Source organism: Rhinatrema bivittatum, chromosome 2 (genome assembly GCF_901001135.1).
Source record: "Rhinatrema bivittatum chromosome 2, aRhiBiv1.1, whole genome shotgun sequence".
Taxonomy (NCBI): domain Eukaryota; kingdom Metazoa; phylum Chordata; class Amphibia; order Gymnophiona; family Rhinatrematidae; genus Rhinatrema; species Rhinatrema bivittatum.
Window position 1 is genome coordinate 85,076,850 of NC_042616.1, and position 24,049 is coordinate 85,100,898.

General features: G+C 43.1%; 1 protein-coding gene across 13 annotated transcripts in view; it reads left to right on the forward strand.

Moving 5' to 3' along the window:
• LOC115084076 (sodium channel protein type 5 subunit alpha-like) overlaps positions 1-24,049 on the forward strand; it is a 1,049,386-nt gene that overhangs the window by 172,500 nt on the left and 852,837 nt on the right. For all 13 annotated transcript variants that reach the window (XM_029588401.1, XM_029588411.1, XM_029588408.1 and 10 more), the window contains exons 2-3: positions 17,298-17,617; positions 18,701-18,819. In XM_029588401.1, the coding sequence (XP_029444261.1) occupies positions 17,351-17,617; positions 18,701-18,819 (386 nt within the window). In that variant the 5' untranslated portion in view covers positions 17,298-17,350. The remainder of the gene's footprint in view (positions 1-17,297; positions 17,618-18,700; positions 18,820-24,049) is intronic.

A 24,049-nucleotide genomic window follows, 5' to 3' on the forward strand; every position in this document is an offset into this window, starting at 1 on the left:
TACACTAAAGAGAGAGGAAAAAGAAGAGACCTGTAGAGCTGGAAAAAATAATATTTATTTGTGCCATTAAACCAACTTGTTTACAGTAAAGCATTAATTTAATTAATTTAATTTTGGACACTAATGTGGAGGTCCTGGTGTTTATTTGGAGGCCGCACAGCACACAGTACATGGAGGAAATTCACCTAACCCAGGAAATTCAGCATAGGAAGTTAAGTCACCTCGCACTGGGACCTGAGAGGACTCCTTTCTACCCCTAGTCAAAGAATCCACCCCTTGGGAAGTGAGGGAGATCGAAGAGCTGGATATGGTCCCTGCCCCAAAGAGTAGAAATAACTTTATGGCCTCAGCCATGCTGGACCTACACATCGGGGTGGGGCTACATAAAAATTATATAACAAAGCAAAGTGCACTTATATATACTTTAGCAGTGATGTAGTTTTATGGTTTGTGGTGTCTTATGAGTTTGTAAATGAGTTGTGAGTGTTTTTTGGGTCCCTTTTTTGTTTGCCTTTTTCTATGTCCTCTATCTGTGCAAGAGTCTCTTAACAAGGCTGGGAATGCAGCCACCCTCCTAGATTAAAAATAATCAAAAAGGGAACCAAATGGTTCACTCACTGTAAAAATATCACCTTGTTGTGATGCTGAATTATTGAAAGCGTAAAAACTATTTTTGTTATTATTTAATATACTTTGATAAGCCTACATGCCAAATGGAACTTACTTTATATTTTAAAGAAAATATTTTAGGTGAAGTTGGCAAGGTCTCATATAACCATGTGGGCAACCCATGTAGGCTTATCAAAGTATATTAAATAATAACACAAATAGTTTTTATGCTTTCAGTAATTCAGCATCACAACAAGGTGATATTTTTACAGTGAGTGAACCATTGGGTTCCCTTTTTGATTATTTTTGATGATAGATCACTGTACCAGTGGCATTGATAATTTTGGTTTGTCACCCTCCTAGATTAGGCAGTGCAATGACCCCCTTTTTGGTTAGGGCCCCTTGAATGGGCCGGAATCCCTTCCTGGTGGAAAAAAAATCTGCCTTTTCACAGAGAGCAAATTTATCTCTCCTCCCAAGGTTTAGTGAAGACTCCAGTTAGATGTCCTCTCTTAATAAAGATGATTTCTTACTCTTAGTTAGATGTAATGGATCTTGATGGGATCCCCTGTGGAAGGGAATCTTGAATGAGCTGCAAGTTTTACAAGTCCTTTAATGGGTAGGGAGCAGAAAAAACGTCCTCCCCAATTTTGGAAATAAACTTCCTTCTGTCCTAAAAAGTAAATAACACCAGATCTACATTGCAGTGGGTCACCACCTTGAATGGGCTGATCTCCCCTAATCCAGGGTGTCTTCAACACCGGGTTCCCCAGTCCCTGTGTCCCGGAAAGGCCCAGGGATTCAGCAGGGTTCCTACCAAGAAAAAATGTCCCAAAATCCAAATTATTCCCTGGACACCCTCTGTACCTCTGCAGGAGTGCACAGCAGAAATGTCCAAATCTACTCTGGAGGATCTCAGATGTCTTCCAGGGCTCCAGGTAGGCCCAAACTGTAACACAGGAAACCTCCAGCCTTCCTCTCTGAATTTCAACTAAGACTACCTCCAGGGCCCTTTGCGGAGCTCTGCTATGAAACCTCCTGCAGGGGTTATCCATTACAGCCCCGCAGTGGGAGGGCTGCAAAATGAATGGATCCTCCCACTAATTATCTCTCTCTAACCTCACTAGTATGTATACTCCTAGGCAGGGGCGGATTGGCCTATCGGGGGATCAGGCTTCCCCCGGTGGGCCGGTCGCTCCCATCACGTGATTTTTTTTTTTTTAAACTTCCCGGCCAAAGACAAGAGGGTCTGCTGGGCTGCGGGCAGGGCCGGTGGAAGCACTAGGCCTGGGGCGCCGCAAGCAGTGGTATCCCGAGGGGAGCCAATGCCCCCGGGTGCAGGGAGGCTCATGCTGCGCTGCGAAAGGCAGATGGGCAGGGCCGTGGTGAGGCTCACGACACCACGGCCCGAAGATCGCGTTTAAACGCGCTGATGCTCCTCCTCCTTCCTGCCTGCGCGGCCCCAGAAGTAAACGTTGCCGGAGCCGCGTGGGCAGGAAGGAGGAGGAGCATCAGTGCGTGCAGAAGAGGAGAAGCACTTAAGGGCCACCGCGAATCCGAAGTCGCAGCGGCCCGAGAAGATCAGGGCTGCTGCAGAGCCCATCCTGCTGCGACCTGCGAAGAGGAGGCACAGAGGTGAGAGAGAGGCTGATGGTCTGTAGAGGGTGTGTTTGTGCGCGTGTATGAAATGAGTTGAGAGATTGTGTGTGAGAGTGAGGACCTGAATGTTTGCAGAGACAGCATGTGAGAGCCTCTGTGTGTGTGAGAGAGACAGCATGTGACAGTGAGAGCCTGTGTGTATGAATGATTGTATGAGAGAGAGCATGTGAGAGTGAGAGCCTGAGCTTGACCAAGACAGCATGTGGGAGAGAGAGAGAACCTGTGTGTGTAAGAGTCAGACAGCATGTGCCAGTGAGAGACTGTGTGTATGAATGACTTTATATGAGAGAGCATGTGACAGTGAGAGCCTGTGAGTGTGTGAGAGAGAGAAATGCATGTGAGAATGAGAATCTAACTGTGTGTTTGAGGGAAGAAGATGGAGAGAAAAGAAACAGAAAAAAAGACAATATAAAAGGAATTGACAAAGAAAAAAAATAAGAAAGGGAAGGTGGAAAAAAAAAGCCTGTGACCAACCAATAAGAAAACTAAGATCAGACAGCAAAGGTAAAAAAAATAAATAAATTACTTTTTAGTGATTGTCACATGTAATCTTTGGGAATGTGCAAGATTTTCTCTATGCGGATCTCACAATGTATGAGATCAGCATGGAGAAAGTGGAAGCCCACGGGGCTGCACAGAGGAGGCAGCAGAATGGGCTTCAGTGTCAGTAGCAGCAATCGGCACCTCCCCAATAACCATGCAGCAGCAGTGACAGTGGCAGCAGAGGAATGAGAGAGGCTCCGAGGTTGCTGGCAAAAGAAAGAGAGGGGGGGTCTGCCTTTAGTGTGTGCATGTGAATGAATGGGACTCTGCATGGGGGGTGTATGTGTGTGTGTGTGAATGCATGGGTGCCTGCCTGGGGGTCTGTCTGTGTGAGAATGAATGTGTGCATACCTGGGGGATGGGGAGGGAGTGGTGTGAAAATGACTGGGAGCTTGCCTGGGTGTGTGTGTTTGTGTGTATGTGAGGGAGCCAGTGAGTGTGAGAGCATGAGCGTGTATGAGAAAATCCAAGGGAGTAAGAGTTTGTGTGTGGAGGGGGAGAGAGTGTCTTAGAGCCTGAGAGTGTGTCAGTGTCAGTGAGAGCGAGAGGTTATGATGGATATAAGAGCATGAATGTGTATGTATGTGACAGTGTATGTGTGAGAGAGAATGGACATGTGAGTATATGTGAGAGAGAGAGGATAACCTCCTAATCCGCGACAATATCAGGGTGACTGGAAATCAAGAGCTCCCACAGAAGGGGACAGCAGGGGCTTTTTAAAATCCTTATTAGTTTTAATTATTGAATATTATTTGATGTCTGCTCTTTTTGAAATATTTTGTTGGTGTTACATACAAATTTTTGAAAATTTCCCTGTTAAATTACTGGAGGTTCTATTCATCAGCAGTTTTGAAATATGTACTTTTAGTATGATTTTCCTATTGTGATGTTTTATAGTTCTTGATTTTATTGTTTGATGTTTTATGAGGAATGATGGTATTTTTTGTTTTTCCATTGCTGCATTACATACAGTCTAACTTGTTGAGATTTCCAGTTCAGTTTGCATTTCCAGTTCAGTGTGCATTTCTGTGTATATTTTATGGTCCCTTTATTCTGTATTTGGTGACTCAGCAAATTGTATGTGTAATTGGGTACCCATGGGCCAGTATGGAGAAAAATCCCCCAGGCCACTATTTTCCCAGAATCCGCCCCTGCTCCTTGGGCTTGCTGGTTATTGCTTTAAGAATTTTCTTTTGTAAGTAGTTTATCTATTAAAATATTAAAAACATTAAAACTTATATTTGATATAGTAATTTATGATTTTTGAATCTTTATTTGTCTATATTTTCTATGTTCACATATATATGTATCTATCTTGCTATATGCTAATTTAAATTACACCTGTCTTTCCACCATCTTAGGGGTTTTTGCTTTTCCATTCAGTTATTCATTTAAAGTGTCTCTGTACTGGGTATTAAAACTTCTAAGCGGTTTACATGATATAGTGGGGGGTGGGGTGGGGAGTTCCTCCACCTGCTATATCCCCAATTTTTGTGGGCTGTGGCTCAGGAATATAAATTCCCCCCTGCGCATGTAGCAAGGGTCCAAAGTTGAGTGGAACTGTGGAAACGTTTTGTGACTTCTTGTGGAAGAGTATTGAGCTTTGGAAGTTTTGGGCCAGTTCCTGAGACAAGGGCAGACTTCCAGCATATTCTAGGCCTGAGGCCTAGAGGTTTTCCTGTCTTTGCACCCACATAACAGTAGAGGAGAAGACCTGGGGATTTATTGAGATTTGAAGAGCTTTTTTTTTTTTTTTGAGATAAACTGCTGGAGTTGCCTACTTTGAAGTTTTTCTTTGAATCAAGACGTTTTGTTATTTTACCTGAGTTTGATATTGGTGGTTTCAGAGGATTACCCTTCCCTTCACAGGGAAGGTATTTTTGATTTGGAAACTGATTTGGTTGGGAGAAGAACAGCTGGGGGATGTACTATGGATAAAGCATCTCTTGCTTTCTTGATTATGATTTTCCTGATGCTATGTTTGATTTTTTGCCATACTGGCCTGGATCTTTTCAAATTTTAAGTAAATATTTATTTCAACACCATTATCTGATTTTCTGGTTTATTGCTAGCTGCATCCCAAATGGAAGATCTCCCACCTGTATGTAACACTAAGCAGGGACAAGGAAGAATAGAGTAAGTGTGACTTTTGATGACTGTATCCACAGCTGCACCAGGGGCCCAGGAGGTAGAGTTTCCCTCACTGGATCAACCCCGGTGTTCACAGGGGCTCTTGTGAGATACGTGTTAGGGTAAGAGAAGTCCGGGATATAGAAGATCTGCCTGGGGAATTTTCGACCCCATAAATTCAATGCACCTTATGAAGGGGGGGGGGGGGGAGGAGATTACATATAGATTCATTCATCCTTCCAGAGGATCTCACACTCTGTAAAGGACAACACATCGAAGTAAAGGCTTGTATTGTTATAACCACTGAGCCATATAATATAATGGTAGGGGCTAAGCTGTTGAGGTTAAGTAGGTATTCTGCAGAAACATATGCACAGCCATCTGAGCTTTTTTGGAACCTGGGTCACATTTGCATTCACTAGCGGTTCAGTATATGCAGATTAATCTCATTCATATTAATTGTGGATATCATTAAAACCCAACTGGCTGTGGGGTCTCCAGGAAAGATTTGGGACACCTTGTTCTAGTCCTTTAGATCTGCAAAATCTAAATAGAGGCAGATCTGCTTTGGAAAGAGGAAAAAGTTTCATATAATTAAATATAACAATTGTATTACTAAGGAGAAAGAAGGGAGAGGGCAATAAAAATGTCATTAGTGTATTGATCTTATCATATGAGTGCTCTATCAATGACAATTGTATTAGGTGAGCTCTATTTATTTACAGCAGTTTATATTTGGTCCATTTACCAGCACATCTGTTCTAGGCGGTTTACAATGTATAAAATTTACTGTAAGATAAAACAGTATAAACAACAAATTATAGACAGACATTGAATTAAAACAGAAAAATGAACAATAAAATAAACAAAATAAAATAATAACAGCAAATATAGCCATAAAAGTTTCCTTAAAAGATGGACTTTAAACAGTTTGCTGCCAGAAAAATCACTTTTGCCAAAACAATATTGCCAGGTCAAAAACATTTGTATACCTCCACTTTGACTTTTTCTGTGGCATGAATATCTTCTTTCTGTATGGTTCCTCTAAATGTGTTCTATGAATCCACAGCAGTGAGATAGGGACCAGTTTCCATACCCTTAAGTCTTGGCTTTTGATTTATAATCTGTAGTTAAAAAGTAAACTATCTAATACACAAGTGCCTCTTGTCTGCTGATGATTAGGAGGCTGATGTTCTAAACCATGGTATTCACTGTGAGTTAGTGGTTATTTTGCTATTCATGCTAATGAGCTTTATTAGCATGTATAGCAAAATTACACAAGAAACTGTTTATGTGGTGCCATAGCTAGGAACTTAACGCGAACAGCTGTGGAAATTTATGGCCTGTGTGAGCCATCTAAAAGGCGTGGAAGTTTTAATGGCCTTAGTCCTTGAGCCCCCTTGTGGTCCCTATATATATATATATATATATATATATATATATATATATATATATATATATATATATACACATACACATATATATACATATATATATATACATATATATATACATATATATATATATATATATATATATATATATATATATAGATATGTATGTATATATATATGTATATATATATATGTATATGTATATATATATGTATATATATATATATGTATATATATGTGTATGTGTATGTATATATATATATATATATATATATATATATATATATATCTATATATATAAACCAAACTCAATTAAGAATCTTCTTCCCCCTTTCCCCAAATTCCATGTAAATCTCATCACCAACATCCATCCTATCCTTTGTGGACACACTAGTAGAATTGTTATCAGCTTTCACAACTCCTCCTGCTCCTCCTGCTTAGACTATTGCAAACTGTCCCCACAGGTCTCTCAGTGAGCCATCTGTCTCCACCCCAATCTGTCCAAAATTCAGCTGCATGACTTATCTTTCGCCAAAGTCATTCACCCATGTAACCCCTCTTTTGAAGTTACTGAATTAGCTGCCTATCCGTTCCTGCATACAATTCAAATTTCTCCTACTCACCTGTAAGTCTTCACTCTGCAGCTCTTCACCACCTCTCCTCTCTTATCTCTTGCTACACTCCTCCTCCTGCAGACTGCTCATCAGACAAGTCTCTCCTGCCTGTGTCTGTCTCCACTACCATCAATTCCCAACTCCGTGCTTTCCACCTGGCTGAGCGTTGAGCTTGAAATGGACTTCCTGAGTCGGTGCATCGTGCTCCCTCTCTTGCCTTTTTTTAAATTCCATCTAGAAACCCATCTTTTTGAGGCTGCTGTTAAATCTTAAGCCTGATGGTCTGCCTTCAGCCTCATTAACTAACTAATTTTTACCATTGTCTTGCTATATGAAACTCCCCAAGTCTCTTGACCTGTATGTTTGTCTTGATGGGATCGTAAGCTCTATCGAGCAGGGACTGTTTCTTATATGTTGTTTGTACAATGTTGCTTACATCAAGTAGAGCTATAGAAATGTTAAATAGTTAAATAGAGGTTGGCCCCCTCACTCCCCCCTGCTCCCCAAAGCTTAAGTCATTGAAGAGGTGGTCTTCTGGGGTTCTTGCTCCTACCCCGCAGGTGCCTGATTTCAAAATGGTACCAGCTGACCACAGGAGATCCTTGCACAGTGCAAAGGAGCTCCTAAGGTCACCTGGCTCAGCTTTTGAAACTGGGCACCAGTATCCCTGGAAGATCATCCCTTGAATGGAGTAAGCTTTTGAGGGCAGAGGTGGGATTTAAATGGATTTTGGGGGAGAATTTATTTATTTATGGATTTATCAATAGTTGATTATTCGCCTTACAGTAACCCAACAAGGCATGGTACAGTCATGAAATACGCTATCTTAATAACACAGTACACACACGTATACGTGATGCCACATACTTACAACATGCAAGCATGAAGAAATAGGGGCAGAACTTCTTAATAGTGTTTATATTTTAGATTTAGGACCCTCAAGGAGTTTGGGGATAGAGGCGGGGAGGCCATTAAGACTACTAGGATCTTTGGATGACACTTAGGGGTGGGGGAGCAGAGCAGGGCTGCTCACAGAGGCCCGAAGGCTCCTTTAAATCTCTGGAGCAATTCATGAGAACCACCAGTTCCCAGGCCTGGACAGAAAAATAATTATACTTCATTGAGGTGAAGTTAGTTAGTTTTTTTTTTTTTTTAATGAAAATAGGCCTGTGAAGCCTGGTTTGGATGTCCAGTTTTGCAAAATATCACATTAATGAGCTGCTTTGTATAATTTGCATGGCAGCAGCTCATTAACATGGCATTTGAGTAAACTTTAAAACGTAGCGGGCTACACAAGAAAGTTTACTACTGTGAAGGCCACATTTGTGAAATGTTTTTGCAAAAGGGTTTTGTTTTGTTTTTTTTAACATAAATTAGCACAATACACTTTCACTGTTTGCATTTTTGTGTAATTGTAGTTGTTTTGCCAAATATTTAATGCCAAAACCTTTTCTATGGAAATATTTCATAGCTTTAGTACATGGGCGTCTAGGTGTGGATAAGAACGCAGACAGTTGCCACCTGTGTTAAACCAATAGAAAAAAATAAATAAAACATAAACGTTTCTTTGTTCTTTGAAATTAATATTTCAAATATTTTTTTTAGTAGATAAAATGTTGTAGCTTTATTGTAAAGCTGTGAAATCATATGCCTTATTAGTTTTATGAGATCACCCATTCAGAGACTGATTTTTAATTATTGTTCACGTTGTTTCCAGTGTTGCTCTCCTAACTTTTATTGAATCCTCTGCTGGTCTGAAATGTGTTTTAAATTGATGATTTTTTCATTTTTATTTTTAGGATAAAGTGCAATAAATATACTGTACTATATCTGCCAAGAAGTGGTTTTTATTTTTTTGTGCAGAGGGAGCATGTCCTTATTCATTTTAACAGGCTTACCTAGATATCTCTAGGGCCGAGGATCTCATAGCCCAAAGCCTCTGGCTTATCTGCAGTACAAATGTAATAATGTCTGCTGTGTGTTAGAAATTTGGAATTCAAGGCAGAATAATTCTTACAGAAATCTAAATCTACACTGACATGACAATCTAACCCAGTAATGCAGTATCAGTATCCTTTTGCCAAAGGTATCATGATAAATCCACTCTCGAGTAAGTTTATTTTTGCAAATCCTTGTTTCTAAAAGTTTCATTACTTGCATATACAATATAGAAACATATAGAAATATAGAAATGACGGCAGAAGAAGACCAAACGGTCCATCCAGTCTTCCCAGCAAGCTTTCACTTTTTTTCCCCCCCATATTTATCTTTTTCTCTTGTCCCTTGTAAGTGACTTTTTGTTTTATTTCCCTTCTACCCCGCCATCCCTTCCACCCCCGCCATCAATCTATTTCCCTTCCACCCCCGCTATTGTTGTAGTTAGCAGTGCGGGAGCTGCATCTAAGTGAAGTATCTAGCTAATTGTTTAGGGGTAGTAACCGCCGTCATAGCAAGCTACTCCCACGCATGTTTATCCAGCCTGTGCAATTCAGTCCTTGTTGGTTGGTATCTGAATATAAATAATCTTTTCATCATTCCCCCTTTCCGTTGAAGCAGAGAACTATGCTGGATATCATTGAAAGTGGTTTGGTTTGCCGTATCAAGCAAGCTACTCCCCTGTTTTTTTGTGGATGCAAATCCTTTTTTTCCATTTCCTCTTGCCGTTGAAGCATAGAGCAATGTTGGAGTCGCATTAACCATGTGTATGTTTATTTAATAAGGATATTAATCTCCAGGTAGTAGCCGTCATTCCCGCAAGCTGCCCCCATGCCTCTTCACTTTATTCACATCCGCTATACTTTATGGATCCACAGTGTTCATCCCACGCCTCTTTGAAATCCTTCACAGTTTTGGTCTTCACCACTTGCTCCGGAAGGGCGTTCCAGGCATCCACCACCCTCTCCATGAAGAAATACTTCCTGACATTGGTTCCGAGTCTTCCTCCCTGGAGTTTTAAATTGTGACCCCTGGTTCTGCTGATTTTTTTTGCAGCGGAAAAGGTTTGTGCTGTCTTTGGATCATTAAAACCTTTCAAGTATCTGAAAGTCTGTATCACATCACCTCAGCTCCTCCTTTCCTCCAGGGTATACATATTTAGATTCTTCAATCTCCCCTCATAAGACATTTGATGAAGACTCTCTACCATTTTTGGTCACCCTTCTCTGTACTGCCTCCATCCTGTTTCTGTCCCTTCGGAGATACGGTCTCCAGAACTGAACACGGTACTCCAGGTGAGGCCTCACCAAGGACCTGTACAAGGGGATAATCACATGCCTTTTCTTACTCGATATTCCTCTCTCTATGCAGCCCAGCATTCTTCTGGCTTTAGCTATCGCCTTGTCACATTGTTTCGCCGACTTCAGATCGTTAGACACTATCACCACAAGGTCTCTCTCCTGCTCCGTGCACATCAGCCCTTCTTCCCCCATCGAATACAGTTCTTTCAGATTTCCACACCCCATATGCATGAATCTGCACTTCTTGGCATTGAATTTCAGCTGCCATATCTTTGACCACTCTTCCAGTTTCCTTAAATCCCATCTCATTCTTTCCACTCCTTCCGGTGTGTCCACTCTGTTGCAGATCTTAGTGTCATCCGCAAAAAGACAAGCCTTACCTTCTATCCCATTCGCAATGTCGCTCACAAAGATATTGAACAGGACTGGTCCCAACACCGATCCCTGCGGCACCGTGCTCAACACAGCTCTCTGTTCAGAGTAAGTTCCATTCACCACTACACATTGTCTTCTGTCCGTCAACCAGTTTGTAATCCAGGCCACCACCTTGGCATTCACTCCTAAGTTTCTCATTTTATTCACCAGTCTCCTGTGCGGGACCGTGTCAAAAGCTTTGCTGAAGTCCAAGTAGATGACATTGAGTGCTCTTCCTCGATCCAATTCCTTGGTTACCCAGTCGAAAAAGTCAATCAGATTTGTCTGACAGGATCTTCCCCTGGTGAATCCATGCTGCCTCTGGTGCAGCAATTTTCCCGACTGTAGATAGTTCACTATTCTTTCTTTCAACAGTGACTCCATTACTTTTCCCACCACCGAGGTGAGGCTAACCGGTCTGTAGTTACCAGCCTCTTCTCTGTTCCCACTCTTGTGAAGCGGGACCACCACTGCTCTTCTCCAATCACTCGGCACCACTCCCGTTTCTAGGGATTTATTGAACAGGTCACACAGCAGACCTGCCAGCACATCTCTGAGCTCCCTCAGTATCCTGGGATGAACCTCATCAGGCCTTATGGCTTTGTCCACTTTCAGTTTCCCCAGCTCTTCCCATACATTCTCTACTATAAATGGAGTTTCATCTACTTCATTTCCCTCCAATTTCTTGTTAACTAGCGATAGTCCTTCTCCGGGGTCCTCTTTAGTGAACACAGAAGTATTCGTTTAATATTTCTGCCATTTCTTCGTCTCTCTCCACACATTGATCCTTTTCACCTTTCAATTTCACTATACCACTTTGAACTTTTCTCCTTTCACTGATGTATCTGAAAAATGTTTTGTCACCTCTCTTTACCTCTTTGGCAATCCTTTCTTCCACTTTATTTTTTGCTGTCTTGATTGTTTTCTTTGTCTCCTTCAGTTCCGCCAGATATTCTTCTTTGTGTTCCTCCCTTTGGGATCCTTTATATTTCTTGAATGCTGTTCTTTTAGCCTTTATTTTGTCAGCCACCTCCTTTGAGAACCAGATAGATTTCATTCTTCTTTTGCTTTTCTTTACTTTTCTAACATATAGATTAGTTGCCATGATAAGTGTTCCTTTAAGTTTGGTCCACTATTGCTCCACTTCTCTCTCGTTCTCCAAGCCTACTAGTTCTTCCTCCAGGTATTTCCCCATTTCATCAAAGTCTGTGTTTTTGAACTGCAAAACTTGGGTCAGTGTGCTTTTTCTTAGTATCCTTTTTGTGATATTAAACCATACCGTTTAATGATCACTGGTGCTGAGGTGGGTGCCCACCTGGACATCAGAGACATTATCTCCAATAATGAGCATTAAATCTAGTATAGCTCCCTCTCTCATGGGTTCCATTACCATTTGTTTGAAAAAAGCTCCTTGCAGGGCATCCACTATTTCTCTACTATTGTTAGATTCTGCAGATGGGTTTCTCCAGTCTATATCCGGCAAATTAAAGTCTCCAATGATCACCACTTCTCCCTTCTACCCCATCTTTAGGATGTCTTCATCCAGGTCTCTGTCAAGCTCTTCCTTTTGGTTTGGAGGCCTGTAAAAAAACTCCAATAAAAATGGATGCCCTATCTTTTTTTTAGGTTGGCCCATAGTGCTTCTTCATTGCCCCATCTTCCTTGCCGCTCAGATGCTTGAATATTGTTTCTGATATAAAGAGCCACTCCTCCCCCTTTCCTATCCTCTCTGTCGTTCCTTAGAAAGTTATAGCCCGGTATTGCCACATCCCAATCGTGAGATTCTGTGAACCACGTCTCCATGACAGCAACAACGTCCAAGTCCACTTCCACCATAAGGGCTTGCAGATCTGGGATTTTATTGCCCAAACTATGAGCATTTATGCTCATAGCTTTCCAGCTTTCCTTGTTCAGGTTACTGCTGTTCCTGGACTCCTTTTGTGACCTCTTTAGTTGAGTTTTGTTATTCACTTCTCCCTTTCCCTTTGCATTTGTGCATAGGAAAGGATTAGTGCCTCTGATGACAGATTCATCCAGCACAATGAGCTTTTTACTTTTGTTACTGATCTGGAATTTCTGTATGTATTGGGTTTCTTCTTCCTTTTCAGTTAACACTTCAATCTTTTTCTCAAGAACTTCTTCAGTATTTGATACAGAGAAGGCCTTTTGTGCTTATTGCACTTGATGCAGTTTATGTCTCTGCATCACAGGTCTAATTTTACCAAAGCCCACTTTATTCCGGTTGTTTATTGAGTTCCTTCGTGCCCTTTGTGAGTGGAGGGGTAGACTTGTAGGCTGCACAGCTGTCTGGAATGGGTGCCTGTGGGTCACAGGTCTTATCCTACCTGAGCCCACTGTAAATCTCTTTCTCCTTGACTTTTGGGGGTTTTTTTGTGGTAATGGGGAATTAATTCCTGAATATTGTAAAGTGGGTGAAATTTTCTTCATTGAAGCTAATTCAGCTTTAACTTCAGCCAACTCCTTTTCCAAGGAAGAGAGTTCTGAACAAATGGGGCAAGCCCTACGTTTCCAGATGATTTCCCTCAGAATAAAGGCTCCACAATAGTTACATTGGATTGTCCTCATTTTGTAATTTATTTGATGGATAACACTTAGGGAAATACTAATTTACAAATTTATCTTGTTGCCAATTATGAATTTAGGCAGACTATATTAGAAAAACAAACCTAGGGGTGGGTGGGCAGAGGGGGAGGGTGGGAGGGAGTTACAGTTAACCCTTGGTCAAGCTAGGTACAACAAGACCCTTCTGGAAGTTTAGTTTGTCCTTTGTTTTAAATTGTTTACCCAGCTCTTTATGCCCCAATATTCTTATCTAAACAGAGATTATTAGTGACACTAAATCTAACTAAGAGATAGATTCTAACAGATACAAAAACTGTAATGGTGTTTTCGGGGTTTTTTTGTTTAAATTTTGAACACAGCAGCAGAGATACCCAAAAAGCAACTTAATATACACTGTTTATATCTGACTATAATGAAATGAAATCACAGACAGCAATCTATAATACACAGAAGCCTACTACAATAATTTAAGTATTAAGCAGGAAAAACTTATCTGCCCAGGCGTCAGTCTCCAAGCCGTGCGCTGCTTGCAATGGATGTGCTGGTTTGCACAATTTACTTCCCCCCTAGTTCTGAGATAGCCACACCCAAACTAGGTACAACTGGACCCTTCTGGAATTTATATGTGACAACTAATACACATAAGAATAGTACAAATAATTATAATGTATGTTAATGCAATTTGGAAAAGGGGGCACTCCATGAAGTTAGCAAGTAGCTCATTTAAAACAAATTTAAAACAAATTGCCCTGCAGTACCATTTCTCTCGAAGATGGCCGCTTCTGCCTCTACACACCGACCTACCTGGCGTTTCCGGGATGGCGTGGGCGATCTCGGTTGTCATCTTATTTCTGGTGTGACCTAGGGCACACGCGCCTGCCTCCTTCGTAACCACGTCATGGCGGGAACCTCGGAGGCATTCCCTGCGCATGACGTCACTGCTTACGTGTACTTAAGCCTACCGGACTTTCCTGTCTACGAGTTAGCAAGGATTCCATCTGGCTCAATTCCTTCCTCAGAGATGCTTTGCCTCACTGTTCCTGCATTCCAGACTGAGTGACTCAGGTACCCGCTCCTCGGGGGCCTTGCTACACTCAGAGCTATCAGCTCCTCGGAGAGCCTTCTCTGCGAGTCTCACCTTCAACAGCTTAGTGAGTACCTCTCGCTACGGACGACCCTCCAGTGTTCCTGCTCCAGGTCTTCGCTGCTGCTACACGAGATACCAACTGCAACTCTACGGAGTGAGTACAGACCTGATCTACAGACTCTACAGATCTGTTACTGTACAGATCCTTGGGTTACCCCGCTCTGCGGACCACTACTGGATCCACACCACCTTGTGCCAGCTGCCAACACCCATCTCTGGCTTACCCCGTTCTGCGGACCACTACTGGATCCACACCACCTTGTGCCAGCTGCCAACACCCATCTCTGGCTTACCCCGCTCTGCGGACCACTACTGGATCCACACCACCTTGTGCCAGCTGCCAACATCCATCTCTGGCTTACCCCGCGCTGCGGACCACTACCTTAGCTACCACGCACAAGAACTACAAAGAAGCAAGTATACCCAGGTTACCCTGTTCTGCGGACCACTACTGGAGAAACCATTTCAGGTCATCTTACTCAAAGGACTAAGTTTACCAAACCAGCTCCTCGGGTTTCTCTTGCTATATAATAAATATTCTCTGACTCCTGTGTCCATCACTGTTGAGACCCCGCCTGTCATGGAGAGTCCCCACAGGGCTCCTCTCTGTGGGTGGAGTCAGCTCTCTCCACTACCCAAGGGCCCACAAACCAAGTACAAGTATAACAATGTGGTTTCAGCAGCTAGTGTTACTGGGTTTAAAAAAGGTTTGGATAAGTTCCTAGAGGTTAAATCCATAAACTGCTATTACGGTAATTAATAAGCAATAGTATCTTGTGATCTATCTAACGTTTGGGTACTTGCCAAACGTTTGGTACATATGACTTGGATTGGCCATTGTTGGTAACAAGATACTGATGGACCCTTAGTCTGACCCAGTATGGCATTTCTTATGTACTTATGTTCTAAAACAAAGCGTTCTGATTGTCATTCGTGCTGTGGTGGCCGACTGCTCTGTGGCCCTTATTATGTTTACTGAGATTACTTTGATTGACCAATTGTACTGGAAGAGAGCCATTGGTCTGTTCTTTCCAGCATAGCAAAAGTGATTGCTGAAAATAAAATTGTAACAATTTTTTATCATATTGGCAGTTGACCACCTCTAGAGGCCGAGGTAATAAGACCCACGGTGAATTCAGCACTATTTTTCAACATGTATTTTTTTAGTGCATGCAGCATGCAAGATGTAATAAGGGGATGGCATGCAAATAAGATACATGCAGAAAATCCATGCAAAATAAATATTCGCGATGATATGTGTGGCGCAATGCGTGTTTATTTATTTATTCATTTATTTATTTATTTATTTAACATCTTTTTTATACCGACATTAAAATACACATCATATCGGTTTACATTGTAATGAAAGGTTGAAATTACATGGAACCGGGGAGGTGTTGAAGGCTCTATGTAATAAACTACACATAAACCCGCATTAATGTGGTGTCTCATGATTGATACTTGGTTGAAAGCTTTCCCCTTTCATAACACAATAGTGAGTTAGTGATCTGGGGATGGGGCTGAAGATGGGTAGAGCAATGTCTAACCCATTCATGATCCAACATTGACCACATGGGAGCTATAATGGTGGGAACAGGTGAGCGGGGGAAATGCAGTAGAGATTTGGAAGGGGCTACAAAAGAATTCAACATTTCTGACATGCCTGTTCCCACTCCGACCTCTCGTCTTGCTTTTGCCACTTAATTTTTTTACCTCCAGCCAGGCGTTTTCACTTAACTTCTGCCTTGACCCAGGCGCTAAAAAATCTGCTTAAAAACACCCACACCCACACCAACGCCAGCGCAGCTCTCTGCATTGCACATGAACAGTTAATTGCCTCTTTTGGTTGGCATTAGCATGGGCTCGCACTAAACCAGCTGCGGCTTTTTAAGTGGGTTTGTGTGTGAAATCTTTTATGCTAACTGCGTTGTCACATACAACGCTTAAGATTAGCACAGGAATACGCGCATAATGCCACGCACAAAAACCCGCTGCAAGTCTACCACAGCTTATTACATTGGCCCCCTGTCTTTCACTGACTTCAATGAAGCAATAGTGATGCCGTTCATTCAACCTTTTATTTTCTCAGCTATTAGAGTTTTAAGTAAAAGGTAAATAACCAGATTTCTTCCCCTGCCCTCCTCTTATTACAGCTGCATTACTAGCTAGAATCTTCCCAGTGTAAAGTTTCCTGTTGCTTGTGTGTTTTGCTTCCTATTTTCAGTCTTGTACCTAGGTTGTGTTTTTACTTTATTATTTTATTGTTAACAATATCACTTATTTCTGGAATAAATGATGCACATTTCCTTATGGTTAAAAAAAAACCCCTGTTGAATTTTTTAAATCCGTTCCTCCAATGTTCACCCTTAGGTTGTTCGTGCTTTGTTTATTAATGTAAAAGCCTGCAGGGGCCTACGATAAGCTACAGCATAGTAGCACCTTCCGATTTATTTTAGCTCCTAATGGTGGATATGGCTAAGCCACAGGGACTATCAAACAGCTTGAATAGTACTATACCCTGTCTTAAATCTGCAAAATCTGCATAGATATTATATGATCAATTTTATTTTGGTCCAAGTGAATCCATGTGCGGCTGATGACCCTTGGACCATTGGGGAATAGAGCAATGGTTACTGTAGTTTAAGCCTGATGTTTTCACAGTCAATCATGTGCATGTGAAAACAGAAATCTGAGTCCTAAACTATGTTCTAGAGTCTGATTGCTTGCACATTTCAGACACAAATGCAGCTTAATTGAATCTTTTGTTTCTAAGCTTTTGTATGGTTTGCAAGGTTGCTGCTTGACGATCTCATTGCCATAATTGGATACCTCCAAGTCATGGATTGAGAAAATGCTTGTCTTATCTGTGCAGATATAGGGGATGCAGCAGGCCAGTAGGGCACTGCTATACTCTTTGCTGCAGCACTTGTGTAGGTCACTCACGCTTAGTTATGACCTTTCTTTTCAGTTGTTTTCCGCTATAAGGAGTAAAAACTAGTACAGAATAAGCAGGATGAGAAGATGGCAACCCTTCTGTTACCACCAGGTCCTGACAGCTTCCGCCGGTTCACCCACGAGTCCTTGGCTGCCATCGAGAAGCGCATCGCTGAGGAGCAGGCCAGAAGTGCCGAGCAGGAGCACAAAGAGCAGGCGCCTGAAGAAGAGAAACCCCGTCCGCACCCAGATCTGGAGGCGGGCAAGCAGCTGCCCCGCATTTATGGAGAATTTCCGTCACAGCTCGTTGGCCAGCCCTTGGAGGATCTTGACCCTTTCTACAGAAATCATAAGGTTCGTCAACAGCTTTATGCTTGCTCTTTTGAATTTAGCATTTGAAAGTGGTGAAACACGCTGACTGCAATTGAAAAAAAAAAAAAAAAAAAGGATGAACTTTGTGATGAAAGATCTCATTAGATAAGGGGATGATCAAATTTTGCTTTCATGATGTCATTTCAGGATAAATCCATCTTGAGTTTCATAATCCTTTTTTAATGTGCAGTAACAATGTTAAAAAAAAAAAAGACATTTTTTAAAATAAGAAAACTATGCAGATGAGAAATTACCTGAAAGACAAGAGCTTAACATTACATGGGAATTTTTATTATCAAAGGGAACCTGTAAGATGCTGCAGGCTAATTAATACCATTGACAATACCCAGAAAGAACATTAAGCATGAGTGAACACTAACGAAAGCTTAAATGAGTGCATTCTGGTATTATGAATGCTTGTTTATTAGGAAAACAAAATGGGTGATGACCACAGTGATCTCTGGGAGAGCTGTATAAATAAGCTGTTATACTGACCTTTAAGTGGTAGCAGATGGCCTTTTTTCTAGATGGAAAACAGGTTTTTCCAACCAGCTCCAGATTTTTTTTTTTTTTTACAGGGCAGGTCAATCCAGTCCTATGTTTATCTACTTCCAGGCAAAGTCTATGTAGTTTGGATTTCCCTAAGAAAAGCTAGATTATAAATCCATAAATGCATAAGTTTAGCCTTTCCTGAAAAAGTGAAGCCCTTGGCAACCCTAACACAGATTCGTGAAAAAAACGATGATTCCACATCAAAGTCTAACATGGTAGGTAAGATAGCTTTTGTTATCCAGCTTATCTGGAAACCGAGTCAAAAACTAAGAGGTATTCAAAAATATATCTATTATGCAGACTTAAATCACAGGAGTCCTCTGTCTCTGTAGGTGGTGGGAGCTTTCCTGGATGGTACCCTAAAGGTGTAATTTACAAAGGCTTTTTGTCCCGTTCTGTGCTTTATGTCACAGTCTTAACAATACTTCACACTTGCAAATCTAATGTTCTGGAAAGAAGAACACTTTTTTTATTAACGCGCTGTTCGTTTCTCCTGTCCTTTTTTTTCCGCAGACATTTATAGTACTGAACAAAGGGAAGGTGATCTTTCGATTTAGTGCCACCCCTGCCTTGTACATATTTAGTCCTTTTCATCTTGTCAGAAGAGCTGCAATAAGAATTTTGGTACACGCATATCCTTTAAGGTGATTTCCGGGTACCGCTTCTAATGTCGTCACACGTATGGTGCAAGTTAACTTGATTTTAATATTACGCTTATATTATTTTTTTCAGTAAATACTTATATTGTGAGGCATATGGCGTCATGGTTTTAGAAAGCAAAGTAACTTTGGACTTTTCCCCCCATTTCCATGCCTGCCCTAAAGTCAATGCAGTAAAGTAAACGCACCAGCTCTGATGCCAGATAACTTGCTCTGCTGCTCACCCTCTTTTTACATTACATTACATTTTAAATTTATATTCTGTACCACATTTTTTTAAAAGGACCTAAAGCGGTTTACAGCAATACTACTACAAAATACCCTAAATATATATCAACCTACAATATCCTAAACCAGCAACTGTACCCGTTCTACGCCCGGGCGGCGAGCCTTTTTATTGGCCCATATGCTCTTGTATGGAAGCGTTAGCTGAAAAGGAAAAACGAAATTGTTTTCACCCAGGGCAAGGGACGTGGAGGCACATTTGCTAAAGCCAGGGCTGGCAAAGTTTATTTACCAAGCTGTCTCTCGCACTCCCCCACACCCCTTCTCCTCTCTCACACACATTATCTCTCACTGGCACCCCCTCCCCTCATATAGGCTCCCTCTCTCTGAAACCCACACTCAAGCATCCCCCCACCCACCCTCTCTTACCTCTCATGCTCTCTCTCACACCCTCCCCACCCCCCTCTTGCCAACCATGCTCTCTGTCACTCCTCCTCTCTCACACACACATTCTCTCTCACCGGCATCCCCCTCCCCTCATATAGGCTCGCTCTCTCTGAAATCCATACAAGCATCTCCCCACCCACCCTCTCTTACCTCTCATGCTCTCTCTCACACCCTCCCCACCCCCCTCTCACCAACCATGCTCTCTGTCACTCCTCCTCTCTCACACACACATTCTCTCTCACCGGCATCCCCCCCCATGCTCTCTCTCACACCCTCCTGCTCTCTCTCACCCTCCCCTCCTTGACACACATTCTCTCTCACCGGCATGCCGCAGGACCTGCGCCGTTTGCAGCACACGGAGGCCTTCCATTTTCGCCTTGAGCAGAAAATAGTAGCGGAGACCCCGGCATGCCGCGAACGGAGCACGTCCTGCGGCACACGCTCCATTCGCGGCGAAGATGAAGGCCCGGGTGCGCCGAACGCGGCACACGGGGGCATTACCTTTTCACCACGAACGGCGCGCCGGGCCTTCATCTCCACCATGAATGGAGCGTGTGCCGCGGGACGCGCTCCGTTCGCAGCATGCCGGGGTCTCCTCTGCTATTTTCTGCCTGTCCCGCGATGGCTGCTGACCTTCTGGTTTTGAATAGTCTTCCAGCGAGGGAGGAAATCGGCGAGGTGAGGGAGGAAATCTGCGGGAAGGAGAAATTCTGGGCAAAATCTGCATTCAGCAGTAGTGCTGAATTCCCCCAGGAGTACCTCTTGTAGCTGGTGTTGTGACATGGCCACTGTACGGCGTGTTTGAGCCTCTAAGGCGGTCAGGGAGCCGCCTGCGTCATCTATCGGCGGGCTGGGGAACATGCGCGAGCACTGACGGACACACTACCAAGCCCGATATATTATGGATTTCCACCCTAGTCCCCAACCATACTATGGGTAGAGTTAGATCCACACAGAATAAACGTACAAATGCAATATCATCGTTTATAACAATATACAGTCTGAAATATAATAAAAGTGCACCCTTCCAATTAAAACTTCAAAGACAAAAATTGATCAGAGAAGAAACTAAGAGGACCCTAGAGTTAACCTCTGGATCTCTTGGTTGGTCCCAGAGGAACACCTAAAGGGGCAACCACTTTTCATTCACCTCTTTGGTAATGACTTGCCACCTGCATGGGGCTGCAGTTTATCAAGGTGGAATCAGCACGGAGCGAGGGCAGAACCACAGGGAGTACTGGGCCCAGTTCTTTACAGCAGGGGCAGGCACGGGAGGCTGAACAGCACCTTACCTCTTCCTCAGGGCTTCTGCGTGGCTGTTTTCCTGTGGAGCTATAAAATTCGGGAGACACTGATATTTTTATAAACAGTTTCCCCAGGAATTTCATTTCTTTAAGATCAGGCAAAATGATTATTTGTGTTGACTGCTGCACTGTTCCCTCCCAAAGATCTGAAGGTTGTGGCATGGTTTCTTTTAAAAGCCGTGTGCCACACAGACTTCAGGGCACAGTTTGTAATGCAATAAAGAGCTCTCGTGCAATGTTTTCTAGTCACGGTGCGGTATGGAATGGGCTGATAAAGTATACATGTAAAAAATAAAGGAAATAAACAATTGCCCTGCTCTTCATGGCAAGAGAGATGTCTGAGCCCTCCTGCCTGCCCCACTGCTGGCCTCTGAATGACATTGCTAGAAAGTGCTTGTCCTGTATCCCATTCCCTGGCAGGTTTAAAGAATATGAAACCATTTAACAGTATATTCCTCAGGGCCAGCCTGGTAGCACTGTGCTGGACACTGCCACACAGAGGGCTCGGCTTTGGTTCTAGGGTCAGGCCTTCAACTCCCCAGACCAGCCTGGAAGTAGGGATGCTGTGGCAGTAGCGTTCAAAAGCCTGTGGTGGGAGGAAGTCCCAGTCATCGTGCAAGGGTGACACCTAGTGGCCAGAGTTAAAGCCCATGATTGTAGGGTTCTAGAAGGAGCCCTTCAGGGGGAGGATTCGCAAGAAGTTTGGGGGAATGGGGGGAGGTTGTGTAGTCACTGGGTGGTGGGGAGAGTGTCAGAGGGGGGGGCCGAATGCTGTCAGTTGTGGAGGTACGGGGCTGGGAGCATAAGGAAAGCAGCCCTACTAAGCGGTCCTTTCACTTCTGGCCAGTTACTACAGAGAAATTTCTGAGACAGTGGGAATGATAAAAAGTTAACATCTGGTACAAAGCAGGTGTTTGCTAACTTTTTATGGCTCTACCAAGCCCATGGAAAACAGCAGGAGTGGAGGGAATAGCATGCTATTTTCCATGGATCTAGAAAAAGCTAGTTTGGATATGATGCTCTCTCATTTACATATGGATAAGTGCTAATTTTATCGCTTACACATTAATGTGATGGTGGACTATTTTTTTTCCTGCATTGTAAGGCCTTACTGTGTAGCATGTACAAAAGACCTTTAAACGTGCAAGTTAAACTTTCTTGCATAAGTCCTCTTTATTACCTTCAACCATATATTTGGATTTCTGAATGTGAAGGAACAGGGTAAAATCCATTTAATTTAGTGGTGCAAACTACAAATTAACTGGTGCCTATAAAATTAGAGGGATCATGCTGTTTTGGGGGGCCTGGCAGTTTTCATTCTTTCCCTGTGGGCACCCAGCTCAGTAGGAACTGGTGCCATGAGCCTTTCATTTACAACTCACTTTATCATTGCAGTGACCTTGCCAGGAGCCGTGCACAAGGGCTCCTTCTGGAAACCTGCAATCATGGGCTTTAAATCTGGCCACTAGGTGTCACCCTTCCATGCACCTTTGAGCATTAGCCTTTTAATGTGTGTCTGTGTCAGAGGGAGTGACTGGGACTTTCTCCCACCAGTGGCTTTGAACGCTACTGCCTGCCACAGTGTCCCTACCTCCAGGCTGAGTCAAACCCAAGTCCTCTATGTGGCAGTGTTCAGCACAGTACTACCAGGCTGGCCCTGAGGAATATACTTTTAAATGGTTTCATATTCTATAAACCTGCCAGGAATGGAAGCTTCCAGGACCATCGAAAAGCTGACTGCCATATAGCATTTTGTGGAGTATCTCTTGTATATTGGTTTATTTGCTAAGTGAAATCCTTGCTCAAACTTGTTCTACCTTTGACAGTGAACAAGTATATATATATATTTTTTTTTAATAAAATTGGTCTGTGGTGATCAGGATACATTTCTGCTGTAAATCTAGTGTAATCCCAGTTGCATTCATGCTGATGCTTATTTAGCCTATTTATAGGTTGAGAATGTTTTTGTGTGCATCTCGGTGAACAACATAATTGTATTGGATTGTGGAGTGTGCTTAGCGGCGTATTCCTATACTTTGGAGAACAGCGCTTCATTATGAAAAGTATTATGAAAATACTTCTGTTAAAATAAGGATTAATATTGTAAGAACTAAAATAACAACAATAATAATAATAACAACACAAGACTTCATCTCTGATTTGAAAGTCCTGGTGGCACATTAGATGCTGTATAGTAAGTAAAGGCACAAAAAAAAATATTGCTAATTAATACTTGCTCTTCATTCTGTTTAAAATTGGCTGTTAGGAATGTGGCTCGCGGGAAGGCCCCACCAGCCATGGTACTCGCCCCAAAGCCATCCAGTAATGCTCAGGATACTGTTTGCGCCATGCCGTGGCACGGACACCACCGGCTCCTCTGCGTTCCCAAACGCAGCTCCGTGTGACGCCAGCCTGCTCCTGCCCAGGACAGCCCAAGGCATGCGCTTGCACAGCTCCTCCTCTTACAGGGCCCGTGGCGGGAGAGCCTCTGCAGCATCCCTTGATGGTATCATGCTGCCCTCACTATTTAAGGGCTCTTGTGTCTCAGCAACGGGTCTCCTGCATCCTAGTGCGCAGTGTGTGTTGCTGCTTCCTGGCTCCTGATCCTGCTTCTTCCCCTCATCTCTCCAGCGCAGCCTTGCCTCATCTCTCTAGTCCAGCCTGCCTTGTTACTCCAGTTCAGCTTTGCCTTGCCTCTCCAGCTTCCTCTCATCCAGCCCTTTGTCTTCCTGCCTGCCCCTGCTGCGTCAGTCCTTTTCTTCATCTCCCAAGCCTGCTCTCGGACTGACTTCTCGATCCGACCTTTGACCGGACGTTGACCATTCTCGCTCGCTGCCTGCCACTGACCCTTGCCTGGACATTGACCATTCTCGCTTGCTGCCTGCCACCGACCCTAGCCTGGCCCTGGACCTACGCGTACGCTACTTCCATAGAGACTCTCGCCTAAGACTTGCCGGCCCCCAGAATCGGAGGGCTAAACCCAAAGGGAAAGGGGTTGGTATAAGGGAAGCTCCTGTCCAGTCTCTCTCCTGCGAGGCTCCACCGGCTGTCAGTGAGGACCTACGAAGCCTACCCCTTGGGTTGAGTCAACCTCACCACAGCAGCAAGGATCCACGAATCTTGCACTGCCACACTCTGTTACCATCATAGGAGTACATTTATTCATGGGCATTAGATCTCATGCATATTTTTGCCTATGCTGCCTAACATACACAAATTGAATGCAT